This window comes from Ailuropoda melanoleuca, chromosome 1 (genome assembly GCF_002007445.2).
Source record: "Ailuropoda melanoleuca isolate Jingjing chromosome 1, ASM200744v2, whole genome shotgun sequence".
Lineage (NCBI taxonomy): Eukaryota > Metazoa > Chordata > Mammalia > Carnivora > Ursidae > Ailuropoda > Ailuropoda melanoleuca.
Genome location: NC_048218.1, coordinates 128,975,800 through 128,994,172, shown reverse-complemented (window position 1 = coordinate 128,994,172; position 18,373 = coordinate 128,975,800). Strand labels below are relative to the sequence as shown.

General features: G+C 42.4%; 1 protein-coding gene across 1 annotated transcript in view; it reads left to right on the top strand.

The window, feature by feature from the left end:
* Nucleotides 1-18,066, top strand: part of GSAP (gamma-secretase activating protein) — an 80,144-nt gene extending 62,078 nt beyond the window's left edge. Inside the window, 10 exon segments of the mRNA XM_034666964.1 lie at nt 17-81; nt 2,505-2,566; nt 6,456-6,551; nt 8,593-8,663; nt 9,138-9,232; nt 13,933-14,052; nt 14,908-14,969; nt 16,544-16,645; nt 16,807-16,906; nt 17,309-18,066. Of these exon segments, the coding sequence (XP_034522855.1) occupies nt 17-81; nt 2,505-2,566; nt 6,456-6,551; nt 8,593-8,663; nt 9,138-9,232; nt 13,933-14,052; nt 14,908-14,969; nt 16,544-16,645; nt 16,807-16,906; nt 17,309-17,400 (865 nt within the window). The 3' untranslated portion in view covers nt 17,401-18,066.
* Nucleotides 18,067-18,373: the final 307 nt, after the last annotated feature.

The following is an 18,373-nucleotide window of genomic DNA, read 5'->3' as shown; positions in this document are numbered from 1 at the left end:
TTTTTTTTTAATCTTCCTATGTGAATAACGTTGGCTAATTTCTTTGTAGGGTGATTTCTAACCTAGAAGCAAGGAATTTGGGTAAGAAAAGACCTGTGATAAAGCCTTCTGGATTTCAGTCAGTGTTTGGTTTGTAACACTGTGTTTTCTACCCCTGTGGGTTGGCAAGAAAATCCCGCACAATAGTGTAATGAGGACAGCACCCTTAATATCTTCCTGTTAGAGTGACCACCCAGCTCCTTCCATGTCTGTCTTGGCACCAGGACCTTTAGGGACAGCTGCTGAATGTGTTTTTGCTGGAAGAGTCCCTGAGTGTTGGCCGTCTGGTTTTCATTATTTTTCTTCAGAGCCTCGATCTAATTACCGTGCCCTGTGGCTGTACCCACAGGATGCACTTGGGCAGTTCCCCTGGCTTAGGGCTGCTTTCTTTCCTGCTGTTTGATCATACAGGGGTCTTTGATTTTGGTTAACATTTGGGCATTCACTGGGCTAGGTCATAGGAGTACAAAGATAGGAGTCTCTGGGTAAGCTGTGTGGTTATGGGGGAGGAGCATGGGCTCGGAGCCAGACAGAACTTGGCTTCACTTCCAGTCCAGCCACATGCTAACAGTGTGCTCTTGGACAAGCCATGTTTTCATTTCGTGCATTAACCTTTTCAGGGCCAGGTGAGGGGAAAAATGAGAGTAAATGGGCTGATGTTTATAGCACCTAGTACAGCGCTTGGTGCACTGTACCATCGCAGGTGGCTGCTTTGTCATTGATGTGTGAGGAAGAAATGCTAATGTGTTGTTTCTAAACCAGGTGATGGGTGGTCTAGAACCACGGGCCCGGGACGGGCGGGGCGGGGGGATTGGATCAGGAGCGGGGATGGTTGGGGAAAACAGCGAGCTTAGAAAAGGCTTTCCAGAGGGAGTGGCATCCAAGGTAAGTCTTGATTAAACACCCCGCCAGGTGAAACTGGGGGAAGAGAATGCTAAGCGTATCCAGGCACAAGCTTTTTTTGTGGTTTTGTCACTGGAACACTTTCATGCCTCATAAAGGCCAGCCTCCATTTAAAAAGTTTTTTTTTTTTTTATATCACTTTTGTTTTATAGGCTTGGATGTTTAGGTGTGTGCTGGGTGACCCTAACAGAAATGATTTTATACGGTGCATTGTGGGACATCCTGCAGCTGTGCACACAGCTCATGGGAACCATGACAGTGAACTTGTGATCCAGCCCAGGGCGACAGAGCCTGTGCTCACTGAGCAGCCCGAGGGAAACAGCCTCTGTCTGTGTTACCAGGCCGACTGTGCCCGAAGCCAGGGTTTCTCCCACTAGCACCAGGCAGCGGCAGCAGGCAGGAGTCCTGCCCAGCAGCCAGGGTGTGAATGTGCCTGGTTCAGGCTTGCCCTTCTTGCTTGGCTAGGAAGTTTGCGGTACGGGAAATGTTGCCGGTTGTCGAGGTTTTTATTGTGTCCATCACTCCTGTGCACCTGTTAGAGCTTCTGCTCCTGTGCTTCTGGCCTGTTTGCATCCTGTGGCCAGTCATTCTCTCTGAGTGCACTTTGGGAGCTTACCCCTTCCTCTCACGTGCTTGGCTTGCACTAGCATCCAAGGAAGAATGTCATCACTAACAGAAACAGAATAGTCTGGGTGAAATTCAGGGCTGCTAGTGTCAAGTTTTGAATTGCTTCATCTTAATCAAAATCTTGTGTGGGATCCAGGTAGGATTTATCCCGAGGGGGCAAGAAGCACCTGTGCCGTCCCACACAGGGTCATCAGCCCACTGACCGGGGCAGTTCTGCTCTCTTGACAGGTGCGTGCCTCAGCTGCTCCAGGAGGGGAGAGCAGGGCACAAAGGTGCTGTTAGAGGAGTGTTAGGGCACATCTTGGAACAAGACTGTTTTTGTCTGTTCCTCCAGTCTGCTGGTATAGTGCAAATCATGGTGGAGAAAGTGCCATGGGATTTAACCTTACGTGTCACTTTTCCATCTTGAGCTGGTTACCTGTTTAGTCAGATAACTTGTGTTAATTAGTATTATTTGCTACATTAATTGACAAGTCCCCTCAGTTCAGTGACTCCCAAAGTCACTAACCTATAGGGGGCCTCAAACAAGGCAGTCATGCAATCCTTCCATCAAGTCCCTGTCCCTGAGTTTATGACCCCCTTGGGGTTAAGAGAGGGCCCAAGTGGAGACAGAGGTCTCCAGTGGAGCATAAGTTCTTAGACAGTGGTGGGTTTTCATGTTGAAGAGAAATCAAAGCCAGAACCTGTTGGTGTTGGGAAATATGTTTCTTGTTTTCTTTCTTTCTTAGTCTGTTGGAGTAGAGCTCTCTGTGTATCACCTGAGTGATAAGTTTGTCTTGCAGGAATAGGTCACACATTTAATGAAAAATTTCATCCTATAGCAAAATGGTCTATTTTCCCAATAACTCAGAGAAGGGAAACCCAGGCTGATTTCTCTTCTTCTAGCCCATTTCCCAAAAACCACCCTGTTTGACTATTGTTCTGTTTCATTTCAGAGCCAAGATTAACACCCCTCTTCCAGGAGGAAGACAACCATCAGAGGCTGCTGATGGGGCTGGTAAGTCGTCTGTGGGCTGTTTGGGTGCTGGGGAATGATAGGATCTAAGAAAAGGGGAAAGGGCTAGATTGTGCTTCTCATGCTGACCCTATTTTTCACTCATTCTTTTAACACATAGCTGTTACCAGCTACTGTAGGCCCTGTGTGCTCAATGGTAAGCAACACAGATATGATTTCTGCGCTTTTAGAATTTAGTGTAGTGGGGGAGACATATACAAATCAGTCGCCACCCAAAGTATATAATTACAAAACATCATAAGGAAATGTATAGCATTGAGTGTTTAAAACAAGGAAAGAACAATGTCTTTGTGGCATTTGTATTTGGGGTTTAAAATATAACAGAATAAAAGTATTGTTTCTCAAGAAGTCCTATTACTAGGAAGACCAAAGAGAGAGAAATCAAAATAAATGAATGGAAGAGAAGAATTAGTAAATAAATCCAAAAATCTGTCTTTAAAAAAACTGATTAAAGAGACATCTGGAAAGTCTAATAAAATATGTTTAATCCATGCAGGTCTAGGAATGGGATAATCTATTACCTTAAATATGGAAAGTTTTAAAATGCGAGAAAAACATCTGTAAATGCGTATTCACACATTTGAAAATTCCAAGTAAGGTTTCCTGGATAAATAGAAATACCAAACTTGAGCCAAGAAGAAATAAAAATCCTTGAAAACACAATAACCATAAAATAATTTGAAAAAAATGTCAAAGATTATCTCCAGGGGCTTGTGAATGGCTCAGTCGGTCAAGTGTCCAACTCTTGATTTCGGCTCAGGTCACATTCCCAGTGTCCTGACATTAAGCCCCTCGTTGAGCTCCACACTGGGCATGGAACCTGCTTAAGATTCTCTCTCCTTCCTCTCCTCACCCCCCACACGCATGCACTCACTCTCTCTCTCTCTTAAACAAACAAACAAACAAACAAAAACCTCCAAAAAAGGCACCAAATTATTTAATGAGTTAGTTCTTTCAAACGTTTAAGGATCAGGTCATACCCATGCTATGTAAAGTATTTTTGAAAAAAAGATGGGAAGCTTCTCAATCACTTTAAAAACCTAGCATAACCCTAAAACCAAAATCTGACAATGACTTTTACTTTCACTTATGAACATAGATACCACAAGCTTAATTAAAATATTTTCCACCGGTCAACACATTTGAAAAATACTACATGGCCAAATGGCCTTTTTTCTAGGAAGGCTTAGCATTAGCAAATGTATTAACATAGTTCATCGTATCACCAGGTCAAAGAGGGAAAAAAAAGATCATCTCTATAGGTGCTTAAAATTGATAAAAGTAAAATTCCACTCCTGGAATACACCAAATCAATAAGCCAAAAAATATTCTAATACTGATAGCTAACGTCTTTCTTAATCGAATGCTGGGGTCATCCCTAGTAATATCAGAAAGAAGCAGGGTGTCCGGGAGGCACAGTTGGTTGAGCGTCCAGCTCTCAATTTCGGCTCAGGTCGTGATCTCAGGGTCATGGGATCAAGCTCCCTGTTGGGCCCTGTGCTGAGCATAGAGCCTGCTTAAAATTCTCTCTCTCCCTCTCCCCCACTCCTGCCCTGTGCATGCACTCTCTCCTTCTCTCTCTCAGAAAACAAAAAAAGAAGTTAAGGATTCTTGCTATTTTCACTAAAATTTTATATTGTCCTGGAAATTCTATACAGTGCAATAAGAAACGGAAGTAAAAGAAGATGCTGTGATTGTCCAATGCAACAAACAAACAAAATAATCACCAGGGGCAATGGAAAATATTAAGGAACAAGTTAATAAGCTGTTGACTCTAAATTTATTTTCTTTTTTATTAGGATTAACCAGTTAGAAAAGTTAGTGAAAAGCATTATTCCGCTTCCAAATCCTTAGCATCTAGGTTTAATAAAATTATAACAGATGGGGCGCCTGGGTGGCACAGCGGTTGGGCGTCTGCCTTCGGCTCAGGGCGTGATCCTAGCGTTCTGGGATCGAGCCCCACATCAGGCTCCTCCGCTATGAGCCTGCTTCTTCCTCTCCCACTCCCCCTGCTTGTGTTCCCTCTCTCACTGGCCGTCTCTCTCTGTCAAATAAATAAAATCTTTAAAAAAAATAAAAAAATAAATTATAACAGAAAAGCCAATGAAGTTTCTCTGACAATTGATTAGGTGACTCACTTGACAAAAAGAAGTGGAGCTAACATTACCGGATAGCTGAGTGTGTAATTGATCTACAGTAGTTGAAACTATATGGTGCTTGTACAAAATGGTCAGGAGACTCTAGTTTAAATTTGAATCTTTAGTGTAGAATAAAATTAGGCATTTAAAAATCACTAGAAAGAAATAAGTTTTAGTCAATCCATGGCTGCCTGTTTGGAAAAGACAATTGGAGTCCTTCCATCCCAAGTACCACCACCTTATACCATAAACCAACAAAAATACCAGATAGATTAAGGAATCTAATATACAAAATTATGTGTGTGTGCTTGCCTACCAAATTGTCAAAAATTTAAAAACCACACTAGCAAAGTTCAGCATACAGGGAATCGGGCAGCCTCATGCAATGCAGTTGAAAACCAGTATAACCACAGCGGGAGGCATTTCAACAGCGTCTCTTAAGTACATGACCCACCAAGTTCCATTTTTGGGAATTTAGCTTGAGAAAATAATGGGGGTTATGGCGAACAAATCATGTATGAGGGTTTTTTTAGTTCTATTCACTATAGTATAAGAAGTATCCCATATGTGTAAGAAGAGAATAAATCAATTCTAGTACTTTCATAAAGTTGAGTAATATGCAGCCATTACAACCAGTGTGGTAAAGAATATTTAATGACATAAACTATATGAAAAAAAGCAAATTAGAAAACATTGGAATGAGTGTGCACACTGGAGAAGAGGAAAATAAAAAAGCCAAAATGTTAACACAGATGATAGGATTATGGGTGATTTAAATTTTCATCTTTATGGTTGTCATAGAAAAATTGCAAAGCACAAAAAAGCATGCAATAATCTTTAAAAAAAAATAAAATTTTTAAGCCTAATTAATTAACACATGGCCCAGAATGCCATGGGCTAAGTTTTGCTCAGGGTGTCATATATGTAAATCTGCTAACATAGTAGATATGTGCACATATGATGTTAATTGTACAATTCCTGTGATGTTTATTGGTGCAAAGATCTCTAGCGAGGAGGGCCTCCAGCTGAGGAGGAATTTAGGCATAAGAGAGGGGGGAAAAAGGGAGAGGGAAACAGAAGAGCAAAAGGCAGGGAGGGCTGGGATGCTACGCTGATTGGTGAGCTCCAAGAAAGATGAGAACGGAGTAGGCATACAAGTCTGTTTAGAGGCGATAGACTCCATAATTTCATTACTTTTGCATGTCACGGGGCTGTGCTGAATGTCGAGAGCCACTGCACAGAGGAAGCTACCTGATGCATTTCGTTTTTACTCCTGCCTTTGTCCTTCCAAGCGCGCAAAGCATGCCTCTCCTCACTACACCTGACTCCCCCAATCCCCTCCAAATCTGCATCAACATAGTCACTCCAGGATTACAGTTGTTCCTGTTAGTTCGCCAGGCCTGGGAGCAGTAGATTTCAACCCAAAGCCTTTGACTTATAAGTTAGTGGCTTCCCTCAGCTTCTTTGGAGAATTCTCATCAGGGCTGGGAATCTGACTCCCGTCTGCTTGCTGGACTCTGGCGGAATCATCAGCACTTCCTCCTGAGGAATGTTGATGTCCCTGATTTATGCCCATTAAAGTAACACTGTGGGTTGTACATTTCCGCCACTGGGATCTTCAGGTCCAGTATGTTTCATATTGGTAAAGAGTGTTAATAAATGGATCTAGTTTCAACCAGTAGTAGGTGTGAGTGGGTAGGTTGTGACTTATCTAATCCGTGTCCTGTTTTCAGATGGTGTCTGAGCTAAAAGACCATCTTTTGAGACACCTACAGGGTGTAGAAAAGAAGAAAATTGAACAGATGGTTCTGGACTACATTTCAAAACTGGTTGGTTTTGCTTTTTTGTTCTCTATCCTGCCACCCCCCCAACCCCCTAGTATGTAGCTCCCACTTTGTGGTTCAGTATGTTTTTCAGATTAGACTTTGCTTATTTTCTGTCCTCAGACTGGTATGTTCGGTGCTATAGATTGAAAAAAGGGAAAAAAGAACGAAAAAAACAAGGAGGACTTGGTTATGAAAGTGGTATATTATACTCCCTTTAAATAGTGATTTATATGTTCATGGAAGCATAGAATAGTGATGAACTTAGCATGGTTGCCAAATGTTCACATGTCATCTTGGCCATCTTCCAGCTCTTTGTTAAACCACAGGTAATGATTTCTGTACATGGAGGTTTATGAAGACATGAGAAAGCTTGAACTTAAATTCTTAATGTGTGCCAACAGCCCAGTTAGGCCAGATTCTAGCTCAGTTGTGTAAATCCTACCACATCAGAGTCTGCTGGTGGGATTGGTAGTCATCTACCTGGTAGTCACCCATTGAAACTGTGTGATTACAGTTAATAACACCAGTCCATGTGTAAATAGAAGTGATATAGCTAGACTGAATTTTGAAGCGGTCTTGTGTCTCTCAGAAAGCATATGGAGTTGAGGCCTGACCCTACTTAGAACCTAGAAATAATATGCTAAACAATTTCTTAAAGTATTTAAATTCACAGAAAGAGAAAGAACACTCCATTTCTCCAAGTTTGGTAAGACCAGTATGCAAATGACCAATTGTATGAACATATATTTTTACATTGAACTCTGGAAGATTAAATGTGTTTCATATGACCCCGATTGAATTTCATGTTTAATTTTAAAGGTTTTTTTTTGCCTTTATTGTAGTCATTAGTGTGTTTTTAAATAATATCTTTGAATTTCACAATTTTTAATAAATTAGGAGAGGTTGGTATTCTCATATATTGATATTTACAAGCAAGGCATTGAAACTTCCTTAAATAATAATTCATTGTAGTAGAACTGTACCAAGGAGCTCACTTTATGAATGTGGCCTTGATCTTCCACATGCTGGTATTAACTTGCTTTCTTTGTCCTTTAATAACACAACTATTTAACATACCATCTATCATCTTTCTGTTGACTTTAAATTTCACCTTCCAAAGTGTGAAGGGGTTTTGTTCAAGCATCGTTCTTCCCTGTAGCTAATCACATAGAAGTTTTAACACTAGTCTCTGTTAACAACTGCTGGAACCAATAGGACCAGAAGTGGTTGAGATGTAGCCTTAGAAAACTCAGTACCCCTGACTTTCTGACTCGGCAGACACCAAATGAAGCCAAACCTGCCTGCTCCTGCCCGACAGCGAACAGCCGTGTCTCCTGGTCCCCTCAGGAGGGTGGCCAGTCGGGCTTTCTAAAACAAATGGAGGAAGTTGCTGCAGAACCAGACCATATTGCTTATGAGTTATCTTACTGGACTTCAGCCAAAGAGACACTGAGAATCTGTGTCATTGAAGAATAAACTATTTTTATCCGTGCCCATATGGAGATCCCTGGCACCCTGTCCTTAGCCTCCATGTGCAGGGCATGGGATTCATGGCAGATAACAGCCCCATGGAGACTGCTCTGTTGCTGACAAACTAGTCAAATGTCTGACCTGGACGTGAAGCCGGTCGTACGCCACAGTCAATGCCTAGGACCTCTATCCTGTTCTGTGTCTCCTTTCTTCTCACTGTCAGCTGTTGGCCTTTATCATATAACAGGCCTAGAGTAAATCCAGTTGTACTTGACCTTCACTGATGGCAGAGGGCCTGTGATTGAGGGCCTGTTAACCGGGCTGGGGAAGCTCAGTGGGGACACTGCCTGCATAGACAGAAGGGGCTCTGTTAGACTGTGGTGCACATTTTCCATCTTTCCATTTTGGATTCCAGTGCCTCAGCGTTGACTGCAGAAAGCCTGGTTCTGTGTCTAGGCCCAGGCTAAATGCCAGCTGCCCTGAACATGCCTGTCAGGCCTGTGGAGGGCTCACTGGAGGGACCCCTGAGGAAGAGGGTTCGGGCAAAGGGTAACAGACTGTCTTTATCCTCCAGCTGGATCTCATTTGCCAAATCCTGGAAACCAGCTGGAGGAAACATCATCTTCACCCCAGGGTTCTCCACTTGTACGCAAGTATTTCTCCCTCTCTCTTATCAAGGTGTACAAAGAGCTAAAACAACTCTAATTGCTGCCTGTTTTGGCAAAGCTTTTTTGGAACTTAATAATTGAAAGCAGTTGTCACCAGCCCCAACACTGTGTGTCTTAGTTCTGTACTCAGCATTTCAAGGAATGGCCCTGTGGCTTCACCATCCTCTTTCCCTGGCATACGGTTGATGAGGACGGAGGGGCGTGTGAGCTCAGGACTGCCAGGAAGGGGAATTTAAGTTAATGCAATTGATCATTTATGTGCCTACTGTCTGGTTAGATTCTAGGCATTAGGCTGATGGTCACCATCCTACATATGAGGCTTTCTGCAGGGCCTCCTCTTACACAGTTAGCATGAATTCCATCTCTATGTGATACTCAGAGCCACTGCTCAGACAAGCGGAGTTTTAGGGATGAACCCCTTGGCTGACAGCGGCTCTGTTTTTTTTACCAGCAACAGGCGGGCCAGTGCTGCTGAATTTACAGTCTTTCACATCATGACCAGGATTCTGGAAGCTACTACGAGTTTGTTTTTACCTCTGCCTCCTGGTAAGTCTTGGCTCTTTTGTCCCTTGTTGTAATATATTTGTTCTTTCTTCTTCCCGTGGTCCCCAGACCTTACACATTTAAGGATGAGACCTTCTGCGTCTGAGAATGTGTGCATCTCGGGTCACTGTGAGAGATGGTCCTGACCTTGGTCTCTGCAGACCAGATCTCCCCCGATTATTAAATTCTACTGTGGCTCGTCACTAACTTTAGGGAGCCGAAGCTGGTCCCCATGCAGCTCGCTAGGATACTTTGAACCAGTAAAGTGGATGCAGGGAGATCTTTCTCTGATGTCTGCAGGCTTAGTTTATCTGATTGAGAAAGTTAACACTCAGAAGGAAGTGGGTCTGGCTGGTGTCAGAAAATAGCTGATTTTTACGTGCTTGGAAGCTAAAAATTGCCCTTAGGATTTTGAAACAGAAGCAAGTCAAGCCTCCAAACACCTTTGGCATGTGTGTACGTAGTCATTTCTTTAAATGGTCATTCATTCACTCAATAAACAACCATTTGTTGATTTTTAAAATTAAATTCCATGTACTGTGCTAGAAATTAGAGCTGGTACAAAAATTAACAGAAGTCTCGTTGGGAACATGTATTCATTATAAGAAATAAAGCAGCTCCTGTCTGCCTTGTGTTTATTACATATATGTTCTGATGAGTGTTAAGCTTTATGTTAACTGTCACTACATAATGTTTATCAGCCAGTTTGATTTATTTATTCATATACATCTATCCCATCATCTACAGCAATTCATTCCTTTACTCATTTATTTTAAGCCAATATGTAGATGGTGCCCATTTCGTGCCAGTAAATGCTTTACATAGATAAGCACATTCAGTTTTCCTAATAGTCCTGAATGGTAGGAACTTAGAATGAACCACATTAAATTGTCAATATCCAACCAGTTTTTGACAAAAAAAAAAAAGGCACTTTCATATGGTTCCACTTAATATTATTCCCATTTTATAAATGGTGAAACTGAGGCACAGAAAGGTTACATAACTTGCCTGAAAGTCACACAGTGATTAAGCAACGGAACCAGTATTCAAATTCAGGAAGCCTGGCTCCAGAATCTGTGCTTTTAACGACTATTCTGTGCTGCCTCTTGAATTTTATATTTCATTTGAATTAGTTGACATCGAAACATTGACTATTTATGGGCCCAGAAATCCCCATAGCACGTCTTGGCTTGTCTTCATTTGTGATGTCTGACTCAGTTTGGAGTCCTTCATGCTTTCTCTGTCCATACACCTTCTCTTAGAAGACCTGCTGGTAGTGGAGAGCACAAGGAGTTTCTTTTGATTTTATCGGAATCTGACAGCGACCATTCATGGGAAGAATGGATGACTTTAAAGGATCCCAATAGAATAGGAATTTCGAGGTGCCCTCTAGAAAGAGGGAAGGGGTTTCATGAAAACTATATAAGACTTGCTGGCTTCCACTCTTAATTATTTGCCATTAACACAAAAGACTTGGTAGAGGAATGGATTGACCTTTCAGATCTGTTCACCATGGATCTTCAAGCTCCATTTGTCAATGAATGAAAGTGACTTACTAGGGACAATTTTGTACCTGGGAGACCATAAAACTTTAGGGAGCATCAGACTCCTTCCCAGGGACATGGAAGAAGGGAATACATGGAAAAACGTTATCCATAGTGACCGAGAATTATTATGAGTAGCCTTAATGCTTTGTGTCCATGGGTCAAGTATCTCTCTCCTTTTCTCTTAAATGTTGGTTTCCCTCATGTGACATGGAAAGTGACACTGTATCATGTGGGTGTGCACATGTGTGGGTAAATACAGGGTGTTTTCTCACGTACTTGCGTATGTGTGCTTGCTTTCTAAGCCTGCTGGACTAATGAGAACTGTTTGAGTTCCAAGTGTTGGAAATTTGTAACTCAATTGGTTAAAGAATAAAGGGAATGAGGACCACGAAAAGGGAGTCATGGTTTAGAGCTGGAGCATTTGTAGTTTAGATGGGACCTGTGTTCCCCTCACTGGCTAGTGGAGGCCAGGAGCCCTGGAGGATGAAGACTAGAATTGGCTGGAAAAGCTCTGTTTTGGAACTGATGCCTACTTTTAGCCAATTTGCTCTGTTGCCTGGAGCTGATACACAGAGGAAGCCAAGAGCAGGCTGTTGGATGTGGGGCTGTGCCCTAGGGATAGAGGATGAAGGGTCACCAGGGATCTTTAGGACATGGACGCAGGGCTGGAGGACGAATTTCGAATCCAGGAAATCTATAGGAACCTTTAATAAACTTTTCTTCAGAACGAATTTCGTAACTTTTTTTAATCTTGTGAAGAATGTCCAGATCCATTAAAAAAATCTCATGTTGTTGATTAGTTAATAAAGTCATTTTTTTTTTTGGATTCAGGGAAGCCAGCAGAGTCATCTTGTTGTCAGCCCCTTAACATCTGCCTGTGGGCAGAGTCTGCACTTTATCTGACCCTTGATGTGGCCAGGACTTAGGACTCAGTCCCTCACTGCTCATGATTCATGTGCTCAGGGAGAGAAAACTCCATGACTGCTCTGAATTCAAGTTCCTGTTCCTTGGGCATCATTTCTTTGTCATGTAAGCTCCTAAGATTAGGCTGTGATCCTTTGTTATTCCCTACCCACAGCCTATCAGTTTCCAAGTCTGGATGTGTTGCCATGCACTTCCCATCCCTTCCTTCCTCCTTCACTGTCTGCCCCCTCCTTACCACTGGTGCAGGTTTACGCAGTGGCCTCCCAGCTCGTACGTCTCACGTACCTCTTGTAGCAAACTGCCCATACCCCAGTCTGTTCTTTGCCTGTTGCCATTTTAATATTCCAAGAGTAAAACTCAAATCCTTTTTCCACCTTGCTCAAAAACCTTCGGTGTCCCTCCCCAAAGTCTACTAAATAAATTCCTTGCTGTCATTCAGCATTAAATCCCTGTCTCATGCACTCAGAACACCTTGCACTTTTCCTTCATAGAACTGGTCTTTTATTTTTTTTAAAAGATTTTATTTATTTTGAGCGTGCATGCGAGAGAGAGCAAGCAAGAGAGCACATGAGCAGGGGGGAGGAGCAGAGGGAGAGAGAGAATCTCAAATAGATTCCCCAGTGTGTGTGGAGCCCGAGTAGGGCTCGATCCCATGAACCTGAGGTCATTACCTGAGCCGAAACCAAGAGCCAGATGCTTAATTGACTGAGCCACCCAGGCGCCTCAAACTGGTCACATTTTTAAGAATGTATATTTTTATGATTATTTGATTGTCTTCTCATCAGACTGGAAGGTGGATGGGAGCAGCTTTGGGGTCTGTTTTGCTCATTATTGTACACCCAGCTCCTTGTCTGCTGTCTGGGAGGGATTTGTTAAATAAATTCCAACCTTACCTCCTACCATTCCTCTCGTACACCTGATTCCAACTCAGCTGGGTCATTCAGTACTTTCTGGACATGCCCCGTACTTTCTCACCTTTGAGCCTCTGTTCATATTGTCCCATTAATCCAGCTACCAGTTCTTGGGGCAGGATAATGTCATGGGTAAGAGCCTCGGCTAGAGTCCCATAGCCCGCATTCAAATTTAGCCCTGCCACTTGCTAATGATATGATCCTGGGCAACCTTCTTAGCTCCTGTGAATCTTGGTTTCCCCATTGATAAAATGGGAATCAGGTGGTTCCCACCATGGTGTTGAATGAGGATCAGTTAACCAATGCATAGATGGAAGGCCTTGGTACGTGTTTGTTATTGGTCGCTTTTGTTCTATCACGTGCTAAGCTCTTCATAGACCTAGCATTGGTTCTCCAAGCAACCATGTGGGAAAGGTACTGGTGGCTCCATTTTAGGGATGAAGAAATGGAGGCTTACAAAGGCTGGTAACCTGTAATTAGTAAGCAACACAGTAGGATTCTGGTGCAGGTCTGCTCATGACAAGGTGGTTTTTTCTACCGTCTCTACTCTGTATGTTCTCTGGCCTCATTTCCACCCCCAGGAATTGCATTTACCTTTCAAAGCTCCCCTCATGTGCTGTCTTTTCTGATTTTCTCCTGGATGATATCTTCTTCTCCCATGGATGTTGTTTTTATTATTCATTATTAATAGTGTGCTTAGAACCCTCCATTACTGAGTGTTTGAGTGGCCCTCCCCACAAGACTTAGGTTTGAGGGAGTTGCCTTCGTCTCTGTTGAATTCCTATAGATTTGCTATCTGACCACATTATTTAAATTTTTCTTTTTTATAATTTAGTTCAAGTAGACCCCAAAAGCCCTTCTTTAGGGCATACACAGAAGTCAGTCATGCAGACTGTCCCCTAGTGGTTCAAAGTTTTTCCACATCAGCAAAGTGGTGCCTGTCTGTCAGCCTTTAAGCCTGGGCCTCCAGAGTTTGAAGCTCTTCTGTTCTCTTTTGCCATCTTACCGCAGAATTGCAAACCTATTAAACTGTAGAACTGTTTTTCGTCAAGCAGACCTTGCACTCTTTTTGTCTTTTTGCCTAGAAAGGGACAGAAGGTGAAGGAAATACATGCTTGTTGCGAATTCACTATATACCCAGCACAATACCTATTCATGATAACACAAAGCAGGAGGCTTGGACCTTGTCTTTAAGCTGCATTTATTAGACTCTAGGTGCCAAGGCACTGAGCTAAGGGCTTTATTAACATCATTGAATTCACTCCCTCTAGAAGACTGAGATGCTGGCTGACCCTGTTTACCCTCCTGATCTCTTGTCTAGGTTTTCACACTCTGCACACGATCCTCGGCGTCCACTGTCTCCCTTTGCATAACCTGCTGCATTACATTGATAATGGAGTGTTGCTTCTCACTGAAACAGCTGTCACAAGGCTCATGAAAGGTAAGAGGCTTCGAGTTTGCCACAGTGCCAGCCCTGCTCTGAGCCCCATCAGGGCTGACTTCGTGGTGTGTAACCCATGTGGTCACACAGGGCCCTGCTGCACTCAGGGCTGCCCCATGATCGGTTTAATTGTCTACGTTAAATCTTGAAATCCTTAATATTGAAACAAGGGGATCCTCATTTGCCTTTTGCAATGGACTCCGCAAATTATGCAGCGTGTCCTGCTGAGTGCAGTTCATTTCCTGTAACCAGCCTTTGGGCTAATTTAAAGTGCCTTAGACCTTCAAGAGGTCCCAAAGGGCTTCTCGATCCACACACAGCTATTACATTCCTTTTCTGTACACGAGGGCACTTGAGGATAGGAGACTCTGAAGGCTTGTTTCTCAAGAAAATGTCATGAAATGGCTTACTTTCAGCTGATTAACTCTGTCATTTCAGACTTAGACTGGAGATGCAGGAAAATTTGAGAGATGCAGGGCTCATGTGAGTCTGAACTTGAAGGTCTCTAGTGTAATCACTTGCTGAAATTATTCGTTGTGGTTTTTTATAGGTGAGTTTGTTAATATATGTTAAAGTATTTGCCGTTCCCCAAGGTGCCTTCTGTTTTCAGGTAGTTAAATTATTTTGTGAGGGGCAGCCTGTTACAGAACCACGTTCCGTGCCATACAGAAACCACTTTATTAAAAGACAGCTGTTGTATTCAGAGGCACAAATTAAAATTTTCAAGGTATTGTTAGACTTAGCTTGAGAATCCAGGGTGGGGAGTGTGTGTTATCAGAATGAGCCACTGAAGAATTGTTAGCTTGCTCAGATATTAAAATGGAGATTTGTTTTATTTGCCAATCTTTTTTGTAGATCTGGACAATTCAGAGAAAAATGAAAAACTAAAATTCAGCATCATTGTGCGGCTTCCCCCGGTAATCCTGAATTATATTTTATTCTCTCCATAAGCCTTGGTATGAACCTCCTTCAGTTTCTTCTTGCAAAGGGAACATTTACTTATTTTGGGCTAAAGTCAATTGAATTGTTTCACTTTTCAGTCCTTTCCAAGAAATCCATCCATCTCCACCCCTGTCAGCCGTTCCCTGCCGCGCTGCCAGCAAAGTGCTTCTTCCTCTGGCTTTGTACTGCCTGGCACGGGATGCCTGAAACATTTAGCCATTTTCCCCTCTTAGGAAATCACAGGAATATTTACATCTGTGAGTCTGAGGGGAGGGAGAGGGGAAACATGTGCTTTTGGCAGTTAAACTGATAAGAAATTTAAATACAGGTGAGGTCAGAAGGTTCTGAGACTGCATTTCCTCCCTCTGTCGTTTCTACCACAGCAGGAAAACATTCCTAGGTTGAAGGAAGAACGAGAAACATGAGAGAAAGGGTGAGCCAGGCACTCCTTGTTTTTATGGGGAATATTAGCTCTCGGAGTCAGAAATACTATGAAAATATGAAATTCCACAGCAGTCTTCAGAGCCTCGGACTTCGCAAACTTCCTGACCCTGTGAGCCCGGGGCCAGCTTTCTGCTGTTTACATACCTTGAACACTTGTATATCTGACACAGTCCTCCCGCGAAGGGATGTCCGCTGCCTTCTGGACCTAATCGTTCTCCTTTGTAACACCCTGTCCTCCTCACAGCTTACTAAAGCAGAGGCAAGGAGAGAAAACAAAGCATATTTTCCATGGCTAGATCTCTCTGGGGAAAGTCTCTGAACATTTAGTTTGGTCTCTAAATTTTATTTATTTATTTATTTTTTTGCCTCAAACTCTCAGGGAATTAAACTTTTCTGGGCAAGACATTGGCGAGAACATGCCTAAAACCCCTTGTTTCCTATCGAGACCTCACTTAGAGTTGCAGGTGCCCAGTTTTGAAGAGTAGCAGATGAACTCTGTTTCAGAAAAAGAATTTGGCAATATCGGTGTATAAACTACTTTCCTCAGGGTTGAATTGAAGGGGGTATTTATTCAAAATTCAGAAGCACACGTCATAGGCAATGGCTTTCTTCAAGGGTCATTAACCATAAAGGGCTTCTCTTTTAGACTAACCAGCTACTTTGGAATAATCCTTTTTAAATTATAAGTAGATATAAATTACACGTACTTGGTGCCGTATAAGCTACATTCTCCTCTCTATATTTTTTTCCATTCTTTTATTGTTATTATTGACTTAGTTTTTTTTAGAATAGTTTTAGGTTCACAGGAATATTGAGTGCAAGGTCCAGAGATTCCCCATCCACCCCCTGCCCCCACACATGCAGAGCCTCCTCTCTTCCCAACATCCCCCACCACAGCGGTCCATGTGTTACAACTGACAAACCTGCATGGACGCATCACAATCACCCAGAGTCCATAGTTAACAGTAGGGTTCACGCTCAGTGTTGTTCATTCTATGCATTTGGACAAATGTATAATGCAATGGATCCATCATTATAGTGTCATACAGAGTAGTTTCACTGCCCTAAAAATCCCGCTCTACGTATTTTTCAATTTGCGCAATAGCTTATTGGTCAGAAGATCTGTCGACTTTGGGATCATCCTATGAGTTCTAACATCATTTCCCGGAACCACGTGAAGCGACTGCTGGTGAACTATAAGAAACAGGTGAGTGTGCGAGCAAGCAAAGCCCCGCTAAATATTGTTGTTGGATCCTATTTGCCCATTTCAGCATATCCATATAGAACCAATTGTAGTTCTTAGCCCCTTTTTTAAGTTTGTGCTTGTTTTGGAAAATCAGCTAATACCAGAAGTGGTTTCCCTTTTAGCCCCAGAGTTCTATGATTGACAAGTCGCCAGGCAGCGTGGAGTTCCTGCCCCTGAACTACTTCATTGAAATACTGACAGATATAGAATCTTCCAATCAAGGTAATTTCACTCATCTGTCCTCAGGGCTTTCCTGCTTTTCTCTTGACACGTCAGTCCCTATGCACTTCTGTGTACCCTTTTCCTTCTGGAATACCCCTTACTTCTAAGTAGTCCTTACTGCAGCTGGTTTTCATTAGTAACATACAATTTCATTCCTAGAGTAAATTACGAAAGGAATAATCACCTTGGAGGTTTTAAAAGGGTTTAAGAGATTCAAAACCCATTTGGTTGATGCGAATGACCTTTCTTGGGGCTAGGGTAGAACAAATTTTAACAACACATGTTCAGAGTAATGTGTTTTACTAAAATGTAAAATAATGACGCTTTCAATGAGCTGCAGGCACAATGTTGTTATAGAAGTTCCATGGGTGCGTAGTAACGCTTTCCTCCTTATTTTTCCAGCTCTGTATGCTTTTGAAGGACATGACAATGTGGATGCAAAGTTTGTAGAGGAAGCAGCGCTGAAACACACCACAATGCTTTTAGGCTTATGAAAGAGAAAATGCAGCTGTATCTGCTCTCAATATTGTCATCTCGCTCATTAGCTCGACTTCCGTCAAGAGTCCCTTACCAGTATTTAAAACTGGTAACCCAAATCAGAATAAACTGTTAAGCCATCTGAATTTCAGTTTGGTACTTGTTCAGACAGAACTAAACTGCTGTACGTTATCCTGGCCTTGCAAAGCAGACAAGCAGTCAGGTGCAGAGGAGTGACAGCAGCTTGAGAAGCATGCAGTGTCCTCAGCGATGACTTAGTGGCTTATCTTCCTAATGACTTCATAGGCCAAAAGTGAGTTCGTATTGCACTCTGGAATAAAATCATGCTTTGAAAAATGTAGAGAAGGGTGCTTAGAAAAAAAAAAAAACTCGATGTGTTGTTGAAGATAACACATGACAAGCAGAAAAATTATTTCCAGAAGAACTGTGGTTGGAAAGAGGATACTTTTCAAAGAACTGAATGTGGACTGGGTCAAACCTGCTCTTCCCAGTATAGAATAACTTGTAACATACAGCAGTGTGTACATAACGGCATCGAGAGTAGGATTTGTCTTTGTGATGGTTCAGATGGAACTGTACTTTAATACGTTGAAGTTTTTTGTATTTACAAAAGTTTGATTTAGTAATATCTTGACATTAAAAAAAAAAAAAGAATCACTAAAGGTTTTGGCCTGACTCTTTCGTTTTTTGAACATAGCCTCCTTTTTATTCCAGCCAAGAATGATGATTCCATGAGCAAGTTCCCTCAGAGGCCCCCGCGACACCTAACTAATTCTCCCACTTTTCTTTTTTCTTCCCTCTTTTATAGTGACTTCGCTCTGACCCCTAATGGCAGTCGCTTGCCTGGAGTCAGCTTGTGCCCTTCACTTTTCTCTTTTCACAGTTTCTCACAGTGAGCTTCTGAAATTGTCATGATTATAAACATCACTAGCTAGTATAATACTTCAGCTTCTCTTCTAAGGTCATATT